Source organism: Glycine max, chromosome 15, assembly GCF_000004515.6.
Source record: "Glycine max cultivar Williams 82 chromosome 15, Glycine_max_v4.0, whole genome shotgun sequence".
NCBI classification, from domain to species: Eukaryota; Viridiplantae; Streptophyta; class Magnoliopsida; order Fabales; family Fabaceae; genus Glycine; species Glycine max.
The window spans coordinates 15,587,364-15,615,236 of record NC_038251.2 but is presented as its reverse complement, the minus strand read 5'-3'; the positions used below and the strand labels follow the sequence as shown (position 1 = coordinate 15,615,236).

General features: G+C 32.4%; 1 protein-coding gene and 2 pseudogenes across 1 annotated transcript; 2 read left to right on the top strand and 1 right to left on the bottom strand.

The window, feature by feature from the left end:
- The first annotated feature begins 3,194 nt into the window (after positions 1-3,194).
- LOC100808158 (UTP--glucose-1-phosphate uridylyltransferase-like) lies at positions 3,195-6,954 on the top strand (annotated as a pseudogene).
- A 5,248-nt stretch (positions 6,955-12,202) lies between these two features.
- LOC112999582 (protein DETOXIFICATION 21-like) lies at positions 12,203-16,195 on the top strand (annotated as a pseudogene).
- A 4,595-nt stretch (positions 16,196-20,790) lies between these two features.
- Positions 20,791-24,919, bottom strand: LOC100784098 (IQ domain-containing protein IQM1). The gene is made up of 9 exons (XM_003546413.5): positions 24,646-24,919; positions 23,699-24,208; positions 23,233-23,347; positions 23,081-23,146; positions 22,872-22,960; positions 22,673-22,760; positions 22,347-22,577; positions 21,860-21,961; positions 20,791-21,755 (listed from the first exon to the last, which is right to left on the bottom strand). The coding sequence occupies exons 2-9, from the start codon at positions 24,148-24,150 to the stop codon at positions 21,315-21,317; spliced, it is 1,584 nt and encodes a 527-aa protein (XP_003546461.1). The 5' UTR covers positions 24,151-24,208; positions 24,646-24,919; the 3' UTR covers positions 20,791-21,314.
- Positions 24,920-27,873: the final 2,954 nt, after the last annotated feature.

Genomic DNA, 27,873 nt, shown 5'->3' with positions numbered 1-27,873 from the left:
AGAAGCCAGAGAATGGGTAGCTTTATTTCCTTCTCTCATAACAAAAGTTAAAGCACTCAGGGAAGCATTTGGCATCAAAACATGGTAATCATCCATAATTCCATGAAAATAACTTCTCCCCGCAACTTGTTTCTATCTCCACAAATGAAGTAGAGCTAAACAATCAGTATCAAAAATAAAACTGATGAAAACAGAGATCCATCGCAACTTGTATAGCCCACCTGAACACCAATGCTTTAACTTCTTTTGGAGACTACTGCACTTTGTCAAAAAATTTAGATGCAGCTACCAAAATCTGGCCTTCATTGTCTCTGTAAATGACTCCAATGCTTGTACCAACCTTTTTCCTCAGCGAAGCATCAAAATTTTCCTTCACATATCCATTCGGTGGTGGTTTCCAGATTCCTTCATCTCCCACTAAATTTTGATTTTGCTGATTAGATTTTGGGTTGGGGGGATTAGGAAGCACCTAACTCATCTTCATGAAACACTGATGGATTTTAACCTTGAAAAATAAATTGATTTCTCCTCCACCATATGGTCCACAACATGGATATCAAATATGAGATCGAAATTTCCTTAGCATTTGTCAAGACTGCAGCGTAAGATCTTCCAGTGAGTGAAACTGGCCAATTATAATGCTAAGGCCCAAACTAGAGGCAAACTGGAGGAGACTCAACAAACTAAAACATGATAGACACTCTCCTCACAAAAGGCATATGGGGTCATTAATTATTCTCCTCATCCCCAGATTTCTCACGATTGGCAAAATATTCGACGCCGCTCTCCAAGCTAAATTTTTGCATTTGGGCAGTGCTTTTGAGTTCCAGATCAAGCTCCAGACCTTGCCATTGGCTGAACTCGACAATGCTTCATTTGCCTTTGCTCTATCATCAAGCAACTTATACCCAGATTTGACTAAATATTCCCCATTTTCCACAAACCTCCATATCAAGCAATCGGACGAGTTGGTTACCCAAAGGCTTATAGCTTTAATGGCCAAAGTTGTCTCCGTGGAAAAGAGACTACTACAAAAAATACTTTCTAGGACGCTCTATCAACATTGGTTCAACAAAAACCATCAATGGTTCTCCGTAGCATTTTTGAAATTAAATCCAAATTGTCGACATCGATTATCAAAAAACCGTCATGGAAAAAGCTTTTCAACATCAGCTTTTATATAACCGATGTTGAAATGAGATGGTCAACATTGGTTTATTTAAAACCATCGTTGAATGGGCTTATGTAAATACTCATTTTCTCCCTAGTGCTCTTTACTCTCTTCGAGCCCTTCCAATGTTTATCTCCCTCCTAGAGGTTGAGAGGAGTGACACCACCAACAATGTGAGCAGCTTCCAATTCCATTGAGTTAAGATTTAAAGAGTTTGAGAATTTGAATCAAGTTGACCCTTATGAAGTAGACCAGAGAAGTTCGCACCATTGTTGTCGTCCTCCACCTTCAAATTTGTCGTCTTCTACCTCTTCCACGGTGGCGAGATCGTTGTAGAACATGATGGACACAAGCAAAGCCTAGAGCACACTCTTTTTGTCGCTCTTATTCACTCACAATATAACATCCCCAAACTTTTTATCGGGATCCTAGACTTTCTCTTCTTCGTCTCTCTCGCGAGTTCATTTCTCTCTTGCGGGTTTGTCTTTCTTTCTTGCATGTGCATTTCACCTCTAATTACTCTAGGGTTTTTTTAGAAGCTTGATTTTGTTTCAATTTTGATTTGTGTTTGTCTTGATTCTGCATTCTGGTGAACAAAATGGTAGATTTTTCTTTACTAAAATCTGGTAGTTTTACTCTATGTAGTAGCCTAATGCCTAATGCCTTGCTTGGATTTATGGTTCACTATGTAGTAGTTACAAACATGACATTGACATGTATTATTGTTGTAGGTGCCCAAATCTGAACTAACTAGTAAAACCATAGGCCTGTATTTTGGTGCTTATTGGTCTCTTCCTTGTTTTGCCTTCATTGTCCAACTTACAAATTCATACAACAATCTCAAGGCAGTAAAAGACGATTGCTTTGAGATTGTTTTAATCTCAATAAATAGGGACCTTGAGGAATGTAGACAAAGGATCAAGCTGAATGTTTTGATGATGCCAAAGGGTTACATGTTTCTCAAAGCTTTATTCAAGACAAAGAAATCAAAGATATTCAAGATGGATGATCAAGACAGTTTCTAGAGTCTTAGGAAGAGTATATTAAGTAGGAAGGGAATTCCAATTGAAGTAGCAAAAGGTTTGGCCAAGAAATTTAAGTTAAAAAGTTTTTTTTCAAGAGATTTACTCTCTGGTAATCGATTACCAGAGGATGTAATCGATTACCAGTGGCCAAAATTGATTTACAACAGCTATTAAAATTTGAATTCAAAATTTGCACTGTGTAATCGATTACAAATATATGGTAATCGATTACCAGCAGTTATTGAACATTTTAATTCAAAATTTAAAGCTTGTAATCAATTACACATATACTGTAATCGATTACCATAGGAGATTTTCAGAAAATATTCTCAACAGTCACATCTTTTTCTTTGGTTCTTGAATGGCTATCAAAGGCCTATATATATGTGACTTGAGACACGAATTTGCTAAGAGTTTTTCAGAACAAAAAGGTCTTATCCTCTTAAAAAGCAAAATCGTTTTATCCTCTTAAAAATTCCTTGGCCAAAACACTTGTGATTCAATAAGGAATTATTTGAGTACTCAAATTGTTCAATCTATCTCTTTCAAGAGAGATTGCTTCTTTTCTTCTTCTTTATTCTGAAAAAGGATTAAGAGACCGAGGGTCTCTTGTTGTAAAGAAATCTGAACACAAAGGAAGGGTTGTCCTTGTGTGGTTCAGATCTTGTAATAGGCTTTTACAAGATAGTGGAACTCTCAAGCGGGTTGCTTGGGGACTGGACGTAGGCACAAGGGTGTGACCGAACCAGTATAAATCTGAGTTTGCAATCTTTCTTCCCTTAAACTCCTTTATTTATTATTGTTTTATATTCATATTCAAATTGCTCTATTTGAATCAATATTTAAGAAGTTTTTTAAGGGAATTTATAACTTGAATAGAAATTGAAATAAAATTTTAATTGGGGAAATAGTTTGTGATATCTTAATTCAACCCCCCCCCTTCTTAAGATATCTGAGACCACTTGTCCAACAAGGAATTCAATGTCAAGACAAGTACTATGACATGGCTTGATGTCCCATATGAGGACCATACAAGGCATGACTTTCAAAGAATCTTCGATGTAAAGGGCATTCATGCTTTGGTTCTCATTGGACCAAATGGCAAAGTAATTAGTGTGAATGGGAAGTTAATGGTCTCCTCATATGGGTTGAATTCATCAAAATTCAAAAATTTGACTGTTTGTAGATTGTTGAGAAATATAAAACTCAAATATTGAGATTCATACGTTTAACTAGGTTTGTACCTCTATTTATTGCACTAATATATTATTAATTTGTTGGACTTTGAGATTTAGTTTTTTATTTGATATTTTGTTGCATGGACTCAAATGTAAGCAGAGTCAATATCCTCAATTGGTTGTTGATGAAATTTTTCCATTCCCATCCAAGGGGCAGACAAGCAAGGATAGGTGGTATGAATTCATTTGTATTTTGCCTCTGCTATATTATTGCATGACTGTACGTAACTAGTTTCACTAGAACTATGCACCTTATTTATTTATTTTTTGAATTAGCAGTTTAGCACTGATGTGAAGTGTTGTGATAAGACAAATAATTCAAGAAACTTATCCAGAGGAATTCATGTTAATCTTTTTGAAAATTATTTTGTGAATGACATTACAATTTTGCAATTGAATCCTAACAAACCTTGAGCATGTCTATGCTAATAGTAATAGTTTTCCTTGTTTGGCTTATGATTTATTCCTTCATGCATAGGTACCCTCCTAGCCATGGAGTCGTCTTCCCATCATTAGTGAATAGTTGAAAGCTTGATGTGCTATTATCACGGGTTGACACCAAAACTTGATATATTTCTAGTTGGGCTTTGTCTTATTTTGTTTCTTTGGTGAGTAATTACCATTACTGTTTTTTCTTTTTCTTTTTTTTCTCTTACAGGGTAAGAAGTATGTGTTTTTTGTCAATTCAGACAACTTGGGTGTTGTAGTTGACTTGAGTATCCTTATTTTAAGTTTTCATTCTTTTTTCTGTTATTTTGATTGTATTAATGGTTTATTTATTTGTGAAAGTTGGTCACTAATGTCACCAATATCGTTAATTGGTTAATTTATAAATCTTAAATCATTTGATTGAGCACAAGAATGAATATTGTATGGAGGTAAAGAAAGACTTTTGTTCTCAAACAAATGCATTTTAGCTTTAGACTTGCATATTGATGTTTAGGGTGCTTGTAATGTAGGTCGCTCCCAAGACATTGGCTGACGTGAAAGGTGGCACTGTGATTTCTTACAAAGGAAGGGTTCAGGCTTGTAACAATTGCTAATTTTATTTCTTCTCAATCATGATTTAACTGATTAATTCAGTACACTGATTGTAGCAAATGTCTCTTTAATGTGGATATATTCCATGCACAATTTTTTTCCCAAAAGGAAACAAAAAATTTGAATTCAAAGTTTGATAATTATCCAACTCCCTCCCTCCCTCTTTGGTTTCTGACCCTTAAAAGAAAATATAAGTATGATCATTTAGGATTATAAGAAATTGGCAAGTAAGTGACATTTAGCTTTGATTGTTTGATGCAACTCTTTGAAATTGCCCAAGTCTCAGATGAACATGTAAGCTTCTAGATCTATCTTTATTCTTTCATCAGTTTCATGGATCTCTTCCCCCTTTCCCAAGTGTACCCAATTGTATGCATTTGTTTAGTAGATTATAAAGTATCATGATTAACTATGTGTGCATTTGGCTAAGAAGGTAATGACTTGCTAAATGTTAGAACATGTTTTTGCTATTTTCTATTGTTTTATATATTATTACAACTACCATAAGAAGTATAATCATAGTAAGGTTTATACAATGATGTAGTATTGTAAACAAAATGAAGTTATCCCCTCATTCTCCTTTCTTTTACACATGAATTCACCTTTTTCAAGTTGATGCTCACTTTGTAGCAGTAAGTCAGACTTTTTTTTATCATAATATGTTCATATTTGTTCATAATTCATGGTGAAGTTAGGAGCATAGTTTTATTTATTAGAAGTTCTTACGGAATTTATAAATTATCATTCAGTGTTTGTCTTTATTCAGGTCAGTGAAATTAAGTCTATAAAGAAATTCAAAATTTTCAACACAAATAATTTGTAAGTTATGCTAGTTAGTGCCCTGACTATTTTAAATTGTATACTCATTTGGTATTGACAATGTATAATCTACAGGTGGGTAAACTTAGAAGCAATTAAAAGTCTTGTTGAAGCTGATGATGCTCTGAAGATGGAAATTATTCCCAATCCAGAGGTGCAAATTGGACATTTTTTACTGATAATTTGATAAGAAATAACCTATCTTTTCCTTTTTGTTTTTCTTGGACATGTGTATTATATTGTGGGTTAATTGTTATACTGTAACATTAAGTTGGAATATTGTTGACAAAATTTGTGAATTTTATGAAGTTGTTGGAGTAAAAGTTCTTCAACTGGAAATTGTAGCTGGTGTAGCAATAAGGGTACTGAATGTTTATTAAGATATTGCTTATATGTAGTTAATGTTGAAACTTCTATTCTAGAGCTCTTAACATGATACTAGTATCTTTTAACAATTCTTTGACAAAGCTATTGGAATTAATGTGCCTCGATCTCGCTTCCTTCCCGTGAAAGCAACTTCAAACTTACTTTTTGTCCAGGTTATAAGATTTTCTTATTCAAGCCATGAGAACTTGCTTCGAAGTTGATATTTGTATTTTGTTAACACAATCAGTTATTTGTTGTGCAGTCGTACCTTTACACTTTACAAGATGGATTGGTTATTAGGAACCAAGCTAGGGCAAATCCTAAAAATCCTTCCATTGAATTGGGGCCAGAATATAAGAAGGTTAAGAGTAATATTACTATTAACTTTGTGTTAGGTGGTGAATATGAGTTTGACTTTCCCAATCTCCTTCACAAGTTAGCAACTTCTTGAGCCGATTCAAGTCAATCCCCAGTATTGTTGAGCTTGACGGTCTAAAAGTGGCAGGCGATGTATGGTTGGGAGCTGGTGTAATCCTTAAGGTTTGGGATTTAATTCCTTACTTATATCTGATTTTTTGTTTATTTTTTCCTTTCATTCTTATGGTAGGAGATTGGGTAAATGCATATTGTTACTGCTATGATTACTAGTTGTAGAATTTCTCTCTTGAATATTTAATTCCTCATGTAATGATTTAAGTGAAAGTTGCATGAAGCATGATAGTGCCGTAGGAGCTCGGAATTCTTTGCAGAAAGTTTTTTTTCTTCATGATTTGAACCTATAACCTAGACACTAGGCTTAATGTTGTGTCAAGCTCACTCTCAACCAAATAGAGTCGAAATGTTCTTTTGAAAAATATTTTTGTTGATTTTGAAATTTATCTAATGCTTTTGTTTGTTGCTAGTAAAACTACTCACAAAGGAAACCATGCAATTATTTATTGATTTCCAAACTAACCTTGTTCATTTTTAGAACTTGGCTCCATATTTTTTTTTCTCACTATTAGTCATTTATTTTGTCTTCATGTTTTTTATGAGTCAAGATTTATCGAAAATCTTATTATTTTGCTTTTTAACATCTATCAACCATTATCTTTTCGATGCCTTAACAGGGAAAAACAAGTTTCTTGCAAAACTTGTTGTGAAGCTGGAAATACCTCACGGAGCTGTGATCAAAGACAAGGTATTTTACTTTACATGTTGGCCTTATTAGTCAACATGATCTACTAGAGCTTGTCATTAGGCCTAAAACATGAATTTTCACGCGTAGGAAATTAATGGCCCTAAGGACCTATGAGAGAAAGCTGATGATGAGTTTTGAAATCCATGTGATTGCAATCTTTGAGTCTTGACAACCTTAAACTAAAATTTGTGTGTTACTTCTAGTTTGGTAGGGTAAAAATAAGAAGGCAGTTTATGCTAAGGATGTTTGAACACTAAGCTTTGTATTTCTCATAATTTTGTTTTTAAACATTTTTTACAAGGACTCAAGGAGGATCCAAGCATGTTTTCTTTCCATATCATATTAAGCGTTTACACCTTCATTTTTTGTTGAGTAATTTGTGTTCCTCTATTTTATTGGGTGGTTATCGTGAGGTATTAAATTAGTGGTGTGTGGAATAAAAAAAGAGTGAAGTTAATTCGTCTGAAGAAAAAAACAAACCGAAAACTAGTGAGTGTTTTAGTTGCCTCGTTCAGGGTGGTTGTGAGTTTGTGGTTTATAGCTTTGAAATTCTATTTTAAAAATCATCTTAGAATATATACTTTCTAAGGCGGTTATCTGCAAAACCATCTTAGAAAGTAAATATTCTAATACGCTTTTTCAAAAAACCATCTTTAAATCCTCACATCTTTAACATTTTCTAAATAAAAAATAACATATTCTAAGATGGTTGCTAAAGAAACTGGTGTAGAAACTGAGATTTTAAGACGGTTCAAAAACCTTTGTGGAAAGTCTTAACTTTCCAACACTTTCCATGATGGTGGATTCCAAGACGGTTGAAAACCGTCGTGGATAGTCTTATATAACCATCTTTGAAAGAATTTTTTTTGTAGTAGTAAGAGTTGATCTATTATAGCATGACTCCAGGACTTTGACTAATGACATTATATCGCCAACCTTTATAGTTTCTTCAATTTGATTTCTCTCGATAGTGGGGATTTTTCCATTGGCAATTATGGAATCCATTTGTCATTCAACACATTGATGTCTGCCACATTACCAATCCTCTAATAATAGCTTACCTTTAGCACCCATTTTGGCACCCATTTTGCTCCTCGTAATACTAGTCCACCCAAAATTGGGCCTATATCCTTTTCCTGCATCCATGAATGGCTTGTGTTTGAAATATTTGGCCTTTAACACTCTAGCCATCAAATAATCTGGCTTAGTTGCAAGTCTTCAACCCTGTTTCCCCAAAAAGAGCTAGATTAAAATCATGAATGAAACGGAAACTCAAACCTCCACTCCTTTTATTTTTTGACAAGTTTTTCCAACTCATCCAATGAATTTTTTGGCTCTCTATATCACCTCCCCCCAAAAAATCTTGTCATAAGGATTTCAATATCATTACAAATAGACCGAGGAAGCATGAAACATCCCATCAAATATGTTGGAATTGTCTGCACAACATACTTGATCAGTACCTCTGTTTGAGTGAACCAGTATAAACCTAAGTATTTTTACTTCTCTCCAAAGTTATTTTATTAGTATTCTCTTGTGTTGATTTTGATACACTTCATTACACAAGTCTGCTTTTGAAAAACCTTTGTGAAAATTCTATTTTATCAAGCATTGGACGTTAGTCTTTTGTTTTCAACAAAACTATTTTTCATTCACTTGACGATACTTTCAATATCTTGGCTTTAGCATATCTTCATGTGAAAAACTTATTTTTGTGAAAAAAGTTTTCATATTTATCTAACATTCTATTCAACTCCTCTTTTAGTGTGATATCTGTTATTTCAAAAAAGAAGATCAAAGGAAGATAGACCTAAAAATACTTTGGAGAAAACTTTTCACCATGATATAATTCTCTCGACAAAACAATTTTTGTTCAAAATATTTCATCCTTTGCATTACAAATTCATTCCTAATTTGTGCTAAATTTCTACATCCTCATATTGTGAGTAGATTATTGTAATCTTTTCAAACACTTTGTATTTTGTGAAACCTAGGAATGACTGTGTTAAAGAATACTCAGGTTTTTTCAATCTCAGATTGAGATTGTGTGTTGTAGTTAGGAGTGATATTGAGAATACTTATTTTGCAATATTATTTTGGTTAGTGGAACCCTTCTAAGGTTAAAGGAGAACTGGACGTAACTTAATTTGAGTGAACTAATATAAAAACTAGTGTTCTTTTATTTTTCCCTCATGCTCTTTTTGGACGAAATGCTTACGAACTTTTTTTTATCTAAAGCTTTGTGTGTTAGAACCTAATACATTGGATGATGTCAGGTTCCTAAAATTCTATCATTTTTTATGATAACAATTATATTAGATTTTTTATGGACTAATGGATTTTACTAAGTGTTACAGGAACAACAATGTCCAGTCATTGTTGGGTAACAAAATCATTCTTTAAGATTTAATTGATATACTCTTTCAACATCCAAGGAATTGATACTTGTTTTATTAAGAGTTAAATTCAACATCCAATATGTTATAACTAAAACAAGTGTCCAAACCTTGTTTAAACAAGCTTTAAAGTATTGTGTTCTTTTGAACGTTCAATAGAAGCTAACAAACTTACACAAAATATTTATATCTAAGTTGGTTAACGCCCAATGATAAGTTTTTTCTTTTGTACATTTACGAGGTTCATACATGTTATAGAAATTATGAAATATTTTTGTTTCCCTCGTATGATTTGAATTTTAATCATTTGAATTTCAAGTGTGTGCAAGAATTGCTCAATAGAAAAGGATATCCTCGACAAAATCATTATAGCACAAGTAGTGAAGCAAAATATCATGTATTGCTAAAAAGGACAATAATATTGTCCTTTTCTCTCCTTTACATGCTAGCACGTGACAAAAGTTGACACCTATATGACAACATATATTTTTGAGAAGCCATTGATCACACAAAAATACATTCCATTGAAGCCTATAAACAAAAGACCAAGGAACTGGAATCAATAACAAAGCTATCATTATGCTCTAAGTGCTAAAACTCTACTAAAATCTCTAGACTATGAAACACTGAGATAAAAGAACAAACCGTTGCATAACGAAGTTATTATGTTGTACTCATGCTACATTGTTATTCTCTCTTTGAGACTTTTGAATCTTGTATTTATTTCAATTTGTTGTTTGAAAAACTAAGAGTGACAAAAAATACTTGAGTGTTCTTTAATCTTAGGGAAGATTAAAGGTGTGACAAAAGTGACCTTAAAAATACGTGTTGTAGCTAAAAGTTACAGGATAAAATAATTGTTTGTAATGAGTTATTGATTAGCATAACTTTTCAAGGATTTGAAGGAGAATTGGATGTAGCTTACAAGATTAAGAGAACAATTATACTCTGTGTTTTACTCTACCTTCTTATATAACTTGTTTTTCTCTTAAGTTATCTCTTTCGCACCTTGAAAACACAAGCTTTTGAAAGCCTTTTTGTGAAAATCATTTATAAGTGAATGGACGCTATCTAATCAACTTGGTTTTTGTGAAATTGTATTTGGTGTTGTAGGACGCTTTTTCAAGAGCTTTGTTTTTAAACCCCTTGTAAACCGCTTTAAGAAAATTTCCATCTTGTGAAAAAGATTTCAAAGTTTATATTAACACACTATTCAATATTCCTTCTAGTGTGTTCCTTGTATTTTATTGTGAATTTTTTTTTTTAATTTTAAAAATTAACAAATACACTATTCAACCTCCCTTCTAGCATGTTTTTTTAATGCAAAATATCATCTAATAGTATTAGAATAAAAATTAGTCTTCATATATTATATTTATATTTTAGATTAGTTGTAAATTTTATCTTGTCTTTGTTTTTTAGTTTGGTGTTTTCTTAACTTTTTTATAGGTAAAAATTGTCAAACTGTAACAATATTTATTTATTAGTGGAGAAAAATGTAATCATAAAATCACATTTTATTCATCAAAATGATTTTGGATAAAGAAATCAAGTTTTGTTAAATTAGATTACTTTATTCTCTATTAAATAAATAGATTAATAACTCATGAACAATAATATAATTTGGTAAGATCCTTTTATTTTAGTAAATTTTTGGATTAATTATATTTTTATTTCATAAACCTTTTGAAAATTTTAGTTTTAGTTCCTAAACAAATTTTTTAGCATTGTTAGTCCTATACTATTTTGTATTTGATAGAGTAAAAACATTAAAGAATTATGGCGAGTGACGACAAGGTGATTTCCGGTGAGAGACATTTCTCCTTCCCACCAAAACCACCTAATTTAAGGGTGGTGATTCTAAACCCAAGTCTTTTAGGGATCTCTCCTAATGGATAAAAAAGTTCTAGTGCCAAGAATGGAGAAGACCAATCTTATTGGTCCGAATCTGTTCAAGATTGAATTCGAAGAGGATAATCACTTGCGACCTTGCTGCTTTTTAGATGATAGTGTTGTGTAAATTCGTAGGGCACTGTGGGTGGAATCCGTTATTGTGAAGCTCTTGGGGAAGTTTATTGGCTACCTAACCATGAAGGAGAGATTGAAACGGGTGTGAAAGCTAACAAGAGTATACGATGTGATGGACATAGGACATGATTTCTTCATGGAACAATTTGATTTAAGTGAAGCTATAGAGGAGGTTATGGCGGGTGGCCCCTGGATGATGTTTGACAACTACCTGGTGGTGCGGGAGTGGGTTCTAGACTTTGTCTCGACGGAGATGGAAATAGACAAGACACTCATCTAGATTAGGTTCCCAATTTTGGGCATGGAGTATTACGATGCTATCGATGGTAGTTGGGAAGCTTATAAGGGTGGATATGATGATGCTGACACTACTACAATAATAATAAATTACGACGCATTAATAACTACGGTCGGCATAGACCCGTCTTTGAAAATGACATAGTGGCAGTATTGTAATTATGTAAATTAAAATTTTGAATTTAAGTACGGTTATTAAAAAACCGTAGTAATTGAGTTATGTACAAAGGCGGTTTTATACAAAACTGTCTTTAAACGTTTACACCTTTTCACTTTCTCTCTTATTGGACAGCGTGCTTCGTCGCCTCGACTTCTGTGATTGGTCACTCTTTCTTTCTCTTTCTTCTCACACTCAGACGCTCCTTCACTCTTAACACAATTTCAAAATCCCTAATCCATCCTTTACGTTGCATTCTTCTCATATGTGTGTGTTTGGCGTTCCGCATTTGGCTGTGTTGAGGCGTTTGGTTTCCTCAGATGCCTCATGTGAGATGAGGAAGAAAATCATAGATCCCTCCTCTGAGAAGAAGTTATGCGGCGTCCGGCAGCGACTGTGGGGGAAATGGGTGGCGGAGGTTTGGAATCTGGCAAGATGAGTGCATCTCTGGTTGGGAACCTATGGCATTGCCGAAGAAGCTGCTATGGTTTACTACGATGTCGTAATTCGTCTTCATGGCCCTGACGCATTAACAAACTTCACGCCGCCGCAAAGAGATTCTCCGTCTCCATCTCCACTGCCGGCGGTGGCGGAGACTCTAGCAGAGGTTTGTGAAATGAAGGTGTTGGTCATCAAAGAAGCCTTCGGCTCCGGCTATGATTCCAGCGAGTATCATTGCTTTCCTAGCTCCACCTCACCGCTTCATATTTTCAGGTTATTGCTATATTAGATAAATTAAAGAATGACAAGAGCCAAAACAAGGAGCTGTTGGATTCATCACCAAATGAGGATGACGATGATTGGGATGGTGAAGATCCTGAAGAAGGCATCATTTATGTGGAATAGATGCCTCCCACTGTATCAGTATCACTATTGTGCCTCTTTCATATTGACAAACCTTTCAGTATTGATAGGTATGTTTTAATGAACCTACGTCGAGCATTACTTTTGATAATCTTACTTAGTGCTTAATTATAGTTTTATTTTAAGATAAATAGTTAGTCTCAAGCTTTCAACAGGATTTGTCCCAAGTTTGGTTTGCTTCGTTCAGTTAACAAATCAATTACTTATGTGCAGTGATTGGAAACACTTCACTAAAATGCTTGCTGGAAAGATGTTGTTCTACTCTTGTAGTTGTGACAACATTATCTGAACACAAAAGCCTTGCGTTGCTGGAAAGATGTTTTTTGGATCTCTTTTTTTAAAAAGTATATCTAATATAAATTTGACAATAAATTTGTGCTATAAACAGAGTGTTGAAAAGGAAGAGTCATTGAGGAAAAGGGCATGGGAAGAAAGCAAGAAGATGTGGGTGGTAGCAGGCCCAACCATATTCACAAGGTTTTCAACGTTTGGAATCATGGTGGTTAGCCAATCCTTCATTGGGCATATTGGGTCAACTGAACTAGCAACCTATGCCATTGTAATGACTGTCCTAGTCAGGTTTGCAAATGGTGCATTGGTTAGTGTCTCTCTACCTTTGGATGAAATTAAATTACTCAATCCAAACAAAAGCACCCAAAAATGAATGAAATTTAAATCATAGCAATTCGAATTTTATGTATTTTAATTTCCTTGAAATATTAAAATTCTCCATCCAAATACAACATTAATTCTCTCTTCACCCAATTCTCTTTAGCTAGTTATCTAAAATGTGAAATCCAAAAAATTTCAATAGGTATAATATTTGCTTTCTCTGTCTCATTCACCTGCCAAATGTTCCTACAATCACAGAGCAAGAACAAGATCATTGCCTACCTTGCAGCAGTTTCAATTTCAATTCATGTTTTGTTGTCATGGCTTTTAACTGTTCAGTTCAAGTTTGGGCTCAACGGTGCAATGACATCAACACTTTTAGCATATTGGATTCCAAACATTGGCTAACTTCTGTTTATAATGACTAAGTGCCCTGACATAAACTATGGTTCCTTTTACAGTCTTGAGATCTGGTACAACACTGTTTTGATTCTTCTTGCAGGCAACATGAAAAATGCTGAAGTGTCAATTAATGCTCTGGCCATATGGTAATCTTGTTCTTTTACTTTTGCTTCTAAATTTCATAATAAGATATAAGGGACATGATATCCCTGATTGTTCATAATGAAATTAATCTATTTATTTAATCATAGTATAAATGCATATTTGAATATTTTTTTGCATCCTCAACATTAGTGGGTGGGAAATGATGATAACCCTTGGTTTCTTTGCTGCAACAAGGTACTTCTTTTTCACAATCTCTTTTTTTCCTTTCAAATGTCTGAGGAATAAAACAAAAAGGATTGGAATTTTGAGTAAAACATAAATAAAGTTTTATAATAAATAAAATAAGAGTTTAATAGACATAAGAGTGGAAATGGATTGGGAAACAAAGTTTTATATAATTAGACCTATCTTATTTTAAAATATTGAAAACATAAACCTGACTTGTTATTTGTTATAGACTTCTTTTTAAGCTTGACGTAACCTAATCTTTTTTAACATCCATTTTGGCCTTTAAGTCTGACTTGTTACTTGTTATAGACTTCTTTTAAAGCATAAATCTGACTTTTTAATTCACAATATATATTTTTTTTACTTAGGTGTGGCTTATAAAAATAAAATAACTACTACTCAAGGCAGGGAACTAGGGAAAAAATAGGTACGTTAGACTTTGGGCAAATTTGTCTAAAGTAATTTTTTTAAGAATGTTTTTAAAATGTTTTTCTAAAAGTAGATAAAGTTTGTTTATTAAAAAAGCAATTTTCTGTTTTCTTAACAAAAAAATAATTTAGACAAACACATGAAAAACTGCTTAATTATTAATTTTTAGTATGTTTTTTTTTAAAAAAAACAAACAAATGAACCTTTTATAAAAAATGAGTCTAACTTATGTTTTATAAGCTTATCTTTAAGGTCTAATATAAGATACACGATAACTTATTTAAAAATTCATTTTGCAATCAGACTTCAAAATAATAATAATAATAACATAAAGGTTTATATAAACATTTACATTTATATAATAAAATAATCTGTTAGGCTTTAAAATATTTTTTGAATGACTTAAGGTGTAACATTTTTAACTAGTTATACTTTTATAAAATCATTAAGCTAGTTTATTTCCTAAAAGAAGTGTGGTATGACTTGACTGGACGTAGTCTATGTATAAACTATTATTTACATTATCAATAAAAAATTATCCTTTATATGACTTTGTTGGTAGTTAATTAAATTACTTATCATATATTATTTGTAATGAGATAAAAGTATAAAAAATGTGCATATATTATTTATTTATTAATTATATATCTTATTAGATTTTTCATTCTTTTTCTACATCTCTTGTGTTTAATTTGTTATAACAAGAGTACACCTTACTTCAAACAAATGTGAAATGGCAATTAGGTTGGCCTGTTGGTGGCTATCCTGGTCCTCAGGTAATGTCAATTCTTCATAGTTTTCTTTTGGTTTTTATTCACATTTCCTTGGAATATGTCAATTTCACAGTGTGAATTCAATTACTTATTCCGTCATATTTCAGTGTCCTTATTTCAGGATCTTGTGACCGAAAGTGATCAATTCAGGTGCACCATTATCTTAAGTCTATATTATTTGTTTCTCTGCAATTCTTTGACTTGATAGTAAACCATTTGCTCTTATAATACTTTATGCTTAGTATTGGCATCTCTTCAAAGCTAAAAATTCTTTCTATATCAAAAAGAAAAATTATTAGTTACTGTTTTGTGATTCATTTGCTTTTTATTTAAATTTAAATAATGTTTGTGTTCTCATTTTTACAGATAAATGAGTTTGTCAAGCTTGGTGGAGACCAGCTTGTTCCATATTATGCTGACATTCTTGGAGCCATTTTGCCTTGTATAGCAGATAAAGAAGAGAAAATTAGAGTTGTAGGTTCTCTTGAGAATTTCTTTTTTTCATTCCTCATCTATTGTTTTGCTTTCAGTTTTTTTTTTTGTAGCTTTTTTTCTTTCCCTTTATAATAGCTGTAGTAATGACATTGCTAGCAAACTTCTTTATATTTATTATTTTATTTGGTCTTTGTTCATATTATACCTGCTTGGATCTCTCAAAGTTCTGCCATATATGCTTTCTCATCCTCATTTTGCAATCTATTTATTATCCTTGTGCTCATATATATATACACATACAAAGCTTTCATTATAATTTTTGATTGTAGAAACTTTGCTGCAGTATGTTTTGTCTGTAAGCTTGTATCTTATTTCAATGGTTGTGTTATTCTAATGTTCCTCAATAATGTTAGATGAGTTCAATTTAAAAAGAAATTCTCTTGTGCAGACTGAAATTTTATATTTATGGAAGTGGAAGTCTGTGTCAATTTAATTGTATTCCTATCATAATCCTATATTTTACTTTAATTTCTCTTTTTTTTCCTCAGACTGTATATGAGCCTCTTCTATATATGTATATTGTTTTTTCAGGTGACACTCTTTCTGATATAGGGCTTTACTTGCTGTAAGGTCAGAACCTGTCGTTTCACTTTCATGGTTGAATACTCACTTTTTTCATTTTTTTTCCTCATATTAGTAGTCAAATTTATGTATACAATTATTATTTAAATGAATTAAATACATTATGATAATAATTGTTAATATTTTTATTTTTTTTTATGGCATATCAATCAGAACAAATAAAAATAATTATTTTTTTTATTCAATAATGGTGCTAATGTAAGCACATCTTTGAAAGGTACACCTTCTAAGACGGTGCTTACATCAGCACGTCTTAGAAGGTCAGCATTCAAAGACGATGCTAACATCAGCACGTCTTAGAAGGTCAACATTCAAAGACGGTGCTTACATCAACACCGTCTTTGAAAGGTAGCATTCTAAGACGGTGTTGAGATCAACACGTCTTAGAAAGTTACGACCTCTAAGATGGTGTTGCTTTAGGAAGATCGTTGAAAACTGCGACTTCTAAGACAGTCATTGTTGCACCGTCGTTGAAGGTTTCGACATTCCACAATGTTGGAATCTACGACGGTCATCCACCGTCGTTGTAGGCCGTATTCAACCGTTGTAGAATAGCGTTGATATGGGTACGAATACAGGGGTGACATTTGAGACGACTCTTGGGTGGACTGATCAGGTGTGTAATACATTCCATGTTGGCGCTCTGGCATCGCAGGAATAACATGTGCTTCTGCATCCATACTTTCCCTACGTTGCCCTAAACCTTGGGTCTCCACACTCCTACCCAACATATCAAACTGTTGACTTTCAAATTGTGGAATCGAAGGAGAAGTTTCTTCACGTGCCTCAATAATTCTATCCTCTTCCTCAGCTAAAAGAGTCATCTTATCAAGGCACGATGCCAAATCTTCCAAATTTGACACCCTTCTCCCATATGGGGACAACATGAACTGCATTGTTTCTATAATTTCACCCTGCATATAAATTCTTGTTAAATAATACATATATTTAGAAAATGTATGTAAATAATAACCACTTTTTAGAATATTAAAATAAATAAGTAAGACCTACAATAATTAATAAATATCATTAGTCCTATTCTTGCATGTTGTCGGTTGATATACAATTTGGTTTTATGCCTAAACCACTTCATATACTCAGAATTCACACTGAGGGGCCCAACTTGTGGTGGCGTTTCTTGAAACCGTCTTTCATAGCGACTATTCCATTCATTACGCGCTGGCTGCAGTAGTCGCCTCCAATTATGTCCACTTTTTCCTTTTAGTGTTAGGCCATGTATATTGCTAGGTTGCAATGGAGGGCAAGGTATAGGTTGTTGCAATCCAAATTGGCTCATGACTCTATCTGGCTGATGTCATTCAACAACATTGAAATAAATCATCGGCACTACACATCTCCAAATTGCAGACCCAACAAAACATAAATGACTCAACAACTCTTGGACTTCTTTGGAGTAAGGGACACACAAAAACTACAAGGCAATTTAAAAATTCGTTAAATAATTACAAATAATAACATTGTTCATTTGAAAAATGTATACTTAGTTACCTCGCCCTTTTTCATGGTGTCTAATTTAAAACGACAGTGTTCCACACTATCACTGGCCATACGAGGATTTCTATTTTGTAACCATCTGTATAACAATTATGCAACAATAAATAATAATGTGTTACATACAATAATAATTAAAATTATAAAAATTGTGTACCTATAGCCAAGTGGATTGTTTTGTTGTTGTGGAGGCACAATCGATGGGACTAATTTAGGGCATCGTTCCCATGCCCACAATTGAATTAAGAGAACGTAACCGCTAATAGATTGCATATTATAATCTGTTGCGTTTCACATCTCTCTGTATAAATAACTCAATGCAGCAGCTCCCTACGCATAAGTGTTGCACTCTTCAAAAGCTACCAGAAATTGCAAATATCTCATGGGGACTCTTTTACTACTTTTATCCACCAACAAGACACCTCCAATAAATCTCAAAATCCAAGCACGTGCAAACATTTTGAGGTGCTCTTCGTCGTCCACATAGTCCTAGATATTTGCGAATTCTGAAGCCAACCAACTTAATTTCAATGTGTTTCCGTCAGCCAATGCATTGGCATTTGGCCTGACTCCAAGGTATTGTTCACACATATCAATCACATCAATATTTGTGCTGCCAATTAAAGGATTGTCATCCACAGGAAGACCTAGCAACACAGACACATCTTGTAGTGTGATGGTGGCCTCCCCATGTGTCAAATGAAATGTGTGTCTCTGGCCTCCACCTTTCAACAAAGGCATTTACAATTCCTCCATTTATTTTGATTCTACACAATTTTATTTATGTGTATAATCTAGACTGCTATAATAGAGAAATAATTTCTGCTGGTGGTTGTTCTATACCCTGATAAATTGGAATCGCTCGCCTCATTCTTAATTTTCTATATGCATTCCCGTTCCAAATATGTTGGGACACATGTTGCTTTTGCATCCACAACACATCATTTTCATGTGGTCCACATACCACATCAAAACTGGATGAGGAGGATGGTGAACTTGTCATATCAAATATATTGCATATTACACAAAAAATTAAATTTATTTAAAACCTTATTAATAACAACAAATATCACAAACAATTTAAAAATTCCATTTACAATCTCAAATATAATAATTAAGTTACATAACAACTTAAAAAAAATCACAATATCATATATTACAAAAAATTGTAAAAAGCTAATATTCCAAATAAATTTCTAAACCAAAAAGGTTAATAAAATCATTTTGTTAAAAACTACACTTATTTATAATTTTTTCTATTAATTTTTCTGTTATCATAACATGCATCAAATGCCATCTTTATATATAAATCAGAATAGTCATGTTAAACGAGAATAAAGACTTTTTTACAAGAGTGTTTTTACATTTTTTTATATAAAAACCAAAGTATTTTTTAGATTTTTTTAAACTTTTTATCTCTTTTGATCTATTTTTAATCTTTATTTCTAAATTTAATTTCAATATTTTTTTTAAATATCAATAGTTATAAATAACCTTATCTTAATATAAATTATTTATCATAAATTTAAAATATTATTTACAAGTTTAAAATATTTATTTATTATGAAATTTAATAATAATATAATTTATATATTCAAAAATATTTATTTATTATAAATTTTAATTATATAAAATAAATAATTATTGTATGTATTGGACAAATTAAAACATTAATTATCTATCTCTAAATAACTAGCATTTGATGTCAATTAATTCTCCGTCCACATATAATAATGCATCCGTATGAAGGCTTATTTTCCTTTGTATCTATAACAATATATAATGAGAATAATTTCATTTGGTCTCCACACTTTGTCACGATTATTTTACACCCATTAATTATTCTGAACAATATCCACTACTCCCTTTTTATCACTTTTTTTCTTCTCATTTTCTATTTATCTTTCTCTTTTATCGTATTTTATTTTATAAAAAATGTAGAGACACAAACGTAATTTTCCCTAGGCTCTCTAGAAGTGAAATAAAATTAAAAATAAAGTAAAAACGTGTTATGGGGAATCATGCATGTCACAAGGTAAAATTATATTTAACTTTTAATTTTATAACGTTAGTATTATATCTAACAATAAAAAAACAAATTGAAAAAATTGAGGGGGGCCAACGTGCCCCCTGAACATGCCGTACTCATTAAATATTTTAAATATACACATAATATCACCTACTTTAATATATGTAAGTGTCATTAGCAATAATAAAAAAATATGAGCTAAAATTATTATGAGAGACATATCAAACTACAAGACAGAGAGAGCAAGTTGGGATGGAATGGAGTAAAAAATATTTACCGGGAAGAAGGAAGAAAGAAATTGTTGGAAGAGTGTTTGCTACAAGTGAAGAAGTGAGCGAACAACATGCATTTTCACTTTATAAATGGGGAAGGAGTAAGGAGTATTGCTCCAGGAGGTTTGGCGCAACACACCCCTCACACCCATTGCGCAAAGGTTTTGGCACAACAAATTCATGCCACTCCCGGTTGAATTGACATCCCGCTTTAGTGCAATACAAATAAAAACAGACTCCCCAGTAAATAGTTTCAAAACAATTCCCTTTTAGTAAATAGTTTTTAAAAAGACCCCAACTAATGCTTTTGCCTCATTTCTGGGTTGTAGATATATATATATATATATATATATATATATATTCTAATTTGTTGGAATGCAAAACTTCCAATCTAAACTCAAACGTAACTTCATTTCAGTCATAATCTAAAACTTGAGTTGATTTCAGACCAAAATATTTTAAAGTACAATGTATGCAATACTTTAGCGAAAATCACCTTTTAAGCCTCAAAATTAATTTTAACCCATAAATTAATAAAATTTTATTTATTGCATTGTTTGAAGCCAATGATATACAATATGCAATTTTGTCTAAAACTTTTGCCATTGGAAAGTATAGAATTCAAATTAGTCCGAGTAGAATTAGATAAACTTACTTTGAATCATCCATATATTGTTAATTCATTTAATCATCAATTCCAAATTTTATATAATTACTAATATAATCAAACTTATTAAATAACATCAAACACCTTTATTAGATACAAGTATAAAAGCCAGAAGTACAATACCAGATTGTTATTAATAGCTGAATTTTTATTACACAAACAAAAATTGATCTCATGTTTAATTAGAAATTTTGTACTCTACTTACAATGAAGAATTGACTGAATGGTCTTTCCAAAAAAAAAAAAAAAAACTAAAGACAAATAGGGTTAATAAAATGTTCCTCAGTTAACCCAAGAATAAAAAAAATTAAATAAACAAATTCTAAAACCGAAATAGAAGCTAGAGAGAGACAGAGTTAAAAGTCTCTATTGGTGTCATCTCAACTGTGGTCATAGCTAACACATTTTTTGTCACTAGGTAGACAGATGGATACATGGCGTGAGCTTAGCCATATATAATTCCCTGCCAATGCTTTTGTTGTTTAGAGTATGTTTGTTTTGAGGTTATTATCATTTTTCACTCTTTCCAATGAACAAAACAAAGAAGTAAAAAACTTGGGTCTCTTGTGTTTTTTGCCTCGAAATGATACAACAAACTCCGCAGAAAGGTCTGCACAAGCATGCACTTAACTTGCAGCAGGAATTGAGATCCTTGGGCTGGGCAAGCCCATGTAAGCAAGCCTTGGAGACATCCTAACTTTTGGACTGGGCCTTGGAGAAGGAATTGGACCATAACTATATGGGCGTGCAGAAGCAGGCCTTGGAGATAGGTTAACTTGCTCCAAGGCCCTTGTTTGAAGGTGTCCAGGGTAGTCACGCACACACCCAATCCTGGGCCCAGCCCCAGTAGACCACTTGCATGTTAGCCTCTTGGGCACGTCAAGAACTGGAGCGACCACCTTCTTTTCAATCTCTTTGTTAATTGCTGCATTAATAGTGACACTATTGTTGTTGACATAATTGGAAGAAGAAAGAGTAGGACCCTTATTAATTTGTTGTGATTCATTAATGTCAATAAATGAATTGGACCCAACAATTGAAGGAGCATCGTCATCTATGGCACATTTCTGCAAGGAAACAAGTAGAACAACCATTTCAGCTTAATTTATTCCACAACCAATTTTTCTTTTTTCACTATCAATAATAACTTCAGTTGGATGAAATTTTTTACCTTGACATTAGAAAGATCCACATTGTGCTCGTCAAGAAAGCTTATGAATTCTTTAAAGTTCTCTTCTGTAGGGTGATAGTGACCACTATATGGCCAAATAGCCTGCAATGTTCATTAACACTTTTTGTAAGTGACATTACTTTTACAACAATAATTTGAGTACATGATAAATGAATTTAATTCTGCTAAATTGATATAACGTGTAAAGTGAAAAAGTAAAAGTGTCTCTGATTTAAATCATAGTATCTTATGAAATTATCCCATTTAAAAATAAGATAAATAAGTTCAATGGTTATGCACTGCCACTACCAATCAATTAAAAATCATTGTTGGTATCACTTTTAAAGTAATTAATAAATTATTATAAAAGCCAACAAAATAGGATGAATTGAGATTGGATGAAAATATATAGCGTATTTTTTCATGTCATAAACCTTAAATTAGCTAAATGTAAATGTAGATATTATGTGTTGTGTATGCTATTTACCTCAAGTACACCTTGTTGAGCCACTAATCTTCCTGCAGCTGTTGTAGCAGCCCCAGCTAGAAAGCTAGAGTGTTGAAATGCACCTTTCTGCTTGCGCCCCACATACAAGGACCTTGTGGTGCTAAGAACAAATATCCATTTGGACTTTCCGTCAGTATCCACAAGCCTCCCATCTTGTTTGTACACCAGCTTCCCTTTTTCAACAATTACTTCATACTCTTCCCTTTCTTTCTGCAATGGTAACAACAAACACAAACATTAGATTATATACATGAGATAGGTTTTTACAATTTTACAAATGTGAGGTTGTTCAACGGATAACTTACTGGTCCAAGATATTTAATGCACTGGCGTTGTAGGATGGATCTTGGGCATTTCTCAAGATTTATTTCTTTACCATCTCCAACATCCAACCTGCATATTATATAAACCACAAGGTTATCGTTAGCTTCTATAGCTTTTAGCAGCACTAGGTAATTATAGTCAAAGATATAGATAATTAGATATCTTAGAATAAGACTTTACCAGTAGAAAAATGGTTGGGTGCTTTGGCTCTCAAACCAAATATCGTAATACATGTGCAAATTGTGTCCATAGCGATGACGTGGGTCAATCTGTGCAGAAAACAAGCAAGAATGGGCATTGTTGATATTAGATTAGACCATAAACTAAAGTGTAACATTATTTCAAGCCTAAGTAAGAGTTATTAATGGAATAATGGGTAGGTAACTTACAGCTTCTAGCCAATGTTGGAGGGCTAATTTTTGAGCCTTATCATCCTTGGACAAACCTTTTCCAACCTGCAAACATCCCAAATATGAATATGAATGAGAAAATATATGAATTTACTTTCATTTAGAGAAAGTTGAATTTCAATGGAATATACCTTAGCTGCTCTTGTCCTTGCTCTTGCCCACCGTGACACGGCGGTTTCTTGTTTCTCCACATCAAAGAATGAAACAGAGCTCCGTTTAAGAGCAGCAAAGTCTAATGCCTTCCACCTACATCAATTAAGTATCATCATCAATTAGTAACATCCATAGCATAACCTTAACCCAATATCCAAATTAAAAGAAAATGAATTTGAATCCTCTCATATCAATCAGAATTAGAATTTCACTCCCATAACTAAAGAAAACTTTTATCACGAGGATTTTCTAGGTGAAACTCCAGTTCTGATTGGAGAACAACACCAAAAATACATACTTAAGGAACTATATCTAAGTTTTGTCGCGCCATTATTTGTTTAAGGTTGTTAATTTCATTTGTGTCATGAGACATGATAATGTTAAGCGACTTGCTAGCTCAAGAGGATCCTAATCTAAAAATTATTGTTTTTCATTGAGACTTACCAGAGCTCTTCCACCACAACAGCACAATCTGCAAGGTTTCTTCTAGTGCGGTAACTCTTGTACACTTTTTGAAGTTTAGTTGCGGCAGCATCAAGCTCACTAACCGGTCTTGGCGAAGAGAAAACGACTTCTTTAGGCAGAGAAAGAACAGGCACAGGCTTGTGCTGTAATTGTTCACTTCTGTCTGATCCCATGATCTCCATATCTTTAATGCACGAAAGGTTTCTTTCGAGGACCATGTGTTCGGGCCTGCAATCTTTCAACTTGCTTGAACTGTTGGTAGTAGAGGTACCCTTTGAAGTAGTTTCTGATTCTCTTTTCTTGAAGCTGCCTGATCTCAAAATCACAGCCCCATCTTTGGAACCAAAAGTGAAGTTCAAAGACAGACCAAAGAGTGAATGCCTAACGATTTCTTCCCAGGCTGATGAGAGTAACGAAAGTGATGATCCCATAGAGATGTAGATCCCCCCACACTTCAATTTTTTTTAAAGAAAACTATTACTTTGAGTCCTGCACATATAACACACATGTTAGTGTTAGATGAGTTATATGTAATTAGACTACAAATCCACCATAGAAATTTTAATTTTATAGAACTACCCATTTTGTAGGGTTAATTTCATTCCATAATTGTTCTTGTTTCAAGTGTCTTAGAACAAAAGAAGGAAGAATCTATCACAACCAGGATCGCAATGATTTGAAAGAAAACTTTCTTTCTTTGTTTTTTGGTGCAAACTTCAAATGAAGAAAATGAAATAGATGATGCATATAATATAACTCTAGTGATTCATATTCCATCATCTCTTAGTCTTTCTTTCTTTAACCTTTAACCATGTAACCCAATGAATAAAACAAGTTTGGTTTTGATGGGGGCACCATGGAGATATGTTTATGTAACAAACAACTTCATCAAAAGCAACAGAAAAAATCTTACATGAATGATTTACCTTTGCTTATGAAGATAGTATATCTTTGGTTTATATGAATTGAAGTCTTGCAAGATCAAAGCACACAATATAAATGAAGAAATTAAGATGGGAATATCTCAGTGGCTTTGCCTTGCTTATATATAAGCTCCTAGGAAGATAAAAATTCCACACAGCAGGCAGAAGACTTTCAAATACGTGTCAAAAACAGGAAAAAGAAAGAAAAGGAGGTGGTCTTTGAATTCCACAACGAATGTGCTTACGCAACTTCGAATGGGAAAATAAAGGGTGGGTGTGTTCACAAGGTTCCAAAGTTTAGTTGGGTTTTATTATTATGTTATTCTTCTAAAGTCCTATCCACGAGTTGGTTTGAGTGGTTCAAAGATTTACGGTTTGAACTCGACCCCGTTTTGTTCTTTTAAAGGTAGATAGACCCTTATAGAGGATAAAGCTATTTTTATAATTCTTGTATTAGGGGCCATAAACAGAGAAAATTGGAAAAAATTCTTTTGAAGAAAGATGGTTAGCTAGGCTGTCGGTCAAAGAAAGTTAGCTTCTGTGAGGTTCCTTTGGAAAACCCGGATGCTTTTAATCTAATTAAGAAACTTTAATGTTCGCTAGATCATTAATTAATTCAAAAAATAAAAGAAACTTTAGCATTGTATACGGCTTGATGACACTTTTTGTCATTTTTTTTATATTTTATGGCTTAATCTATATATATATATATATATATATAAAGTTCTTAAGACTCTAGTAAAATTTTCCTTCCAAAACCTTCAACCCCTTTCACCATACATTTTTTTCTTTTCATATTCCTCTATCAATATTTAATTTTTTTATTGTTTTTTTATTTTCATCATAATTGTCTATTCATATTCAACTATTTAAAACTCTTTAACTTCTTTTTCTAGCCTATTTTTTTTTGTTATTCATGTCCATTAATGCTAATGCATCTATCTAACAGAGTATCCATAACCATTCAACTTGTTACTTCTCCCGTCTCACCTTATTTCACTGTGTATTCAATGGTTTTTACCTTATCTTTTCTTTTCCATTTGATGCTCCATTTTCTCCTCAACACCCTTAATTATCAACTCAGTTCATTTCTTCTTATCTTTGTGTTATGCTCCAGTGAGTTTTTTCCATCGACACCCCATGGAGGTATTAGTCATTTTTTCTTCATCCTTTGCATCTCTTCAATTAATTCTTTGCAACATTTTTTCCTCTTTCAAATAAGTTAGCTACACTGACTTTCACAAGATTGTTGGGTCACCAACTACATCTCAATCCAACATTGCAGGGCATGCTCTCACATTATGGTCAATAAGAGGAGGTAGAACACCACCGGCAACAAGAGAAAGCATGTTGAAATATGAGAAACAAAAGACACTTTCACATTTCTTAGTTCTTTTCTGAAGTTATTTTTATCGGTTAAATATTGTATATTTCACTAAGTCATTGATTTGGTGACAATTTGAATTTGAAATTTAGACATTTAAGTGTATCAAGTTGAAGTTAGGTAATGCATCTTTTTTTTTTCATTTATGTATCATTTCTTAGATTTTTTATTCTACTAACCTTCTAACACCTATGTTTTATTAATCTCCATATTATCTTTTAATTTATTTGCAATACTTGTCTCTCCACTTCTATCAAATTGCATTATCAAAGGCTACTCAAGTTATTTAATTATGCAATTTTGAAGACCAAAATGGATTTGCAAATTCAAGCCATTTGCATTTTGATGTTCCCTTTGATCCCAACATCAGAATGCTTGATTATGCTTTTTCCTTATGTCCCCTTTAATTAAAGTTCAAGGTTAATTTTTTTTATCTTTATTTATATTACTAAGAGTTTTATGAGATGCAATGAGTAGCAATGCACGTGTCATGAGCCAATTTTAATAATAGACAACAAATGCAATTCACAAAATTGAGTTACAATATGTCTTAGAGAGCTTTGGACAATGAATTTATAATTCTAAAATATTGCACAAGTGCATACAAAGATATTGGTTGCGGTATAGTGTGGGTGTAAAGTGAGAAAAATATGATTTTTGGGGATTTTTTTTATGGACTTGATAATAATGGTGGTTGAAAAATGGGGGAAAAAATGGTTTGTTGTTGGAGGCAAGTATGCAATACACAATGTATGGTTTTGTACTTTTTTGTAGGATATAATTGAGACTGTGTTCATATTTAAATTTCACTTAATGATGTATTATGTTACATATTTAATTGTTATTGTAAAATAAATATTAAAAAAAATAGGTCAATCTAACTAATAAGGTTCAATTGTTTATACTCGTTCATAATCACTTCGATTCAACGGTGGAATTATGATAATATACATAAAGTTATAAGTTTTAACATCAATTCTTAAAAAAAATCTAATATGAATAGTATTATTTATCCTCATTAATGATTAAGGACATTATGTATTAAAAAAATTAATGTAAGAATCATTATAAATTGAGTCTTATAAAAGAACTAAACATTATTTCTAATTCAGGTCTTGTAAATAGACCTAAAGGGAGTCATAAATTGTAAAAATACAAAAATTAGGTTTTTACTATTTTCTAAAATAAAATAATGTTATATTTTGTTATCATTTATGAAAAAGAAGTTTTTTTGGGTCCAAAACCTAGTAGACAACTTGAGTATAAACAATACCTTAGAACCTCTAACCATATGGCATGGGAGTATTCATTATTCATTTTTTTTATAACTAAAATAAGAAATATATAATGTTATATTATTGATAAGGTTCAAATTTAACAAGATGAAAGATCATATTAGTATTTAATTAAGATTTCATTATGTTGAATCTATTAATTCCATTTAGGAATTGAATTTTGGTCTATGCATAAGAATGCAAGTATCTTTATTAATTATTATTTTTTTATTCATAGAAATGGAAGACAATACTAACTATAAGAACTAGTTACATACTATACCACTTGTACAATTTTTTTTATATCCTTACCTCTTATTATAATACATACTTTATTTTGCTGTAAAAAAAAAAAAACACCCACACACTCTGTTCAATCATAACTAGATCTCCTTAATCTTTATTAGTTGTTCTGTGTGTTGAAGAATTTTTTTATCATATTTTGCTTTTTAACTTTTAATTAGGATATATAAATGTATTAATTCAATAAAATTTTAAAGCAACTAATATTATTAAACATTACTTGAAAAAAAAAATCACCAGTATATCATTACGAAAAGAAAGCTATATATT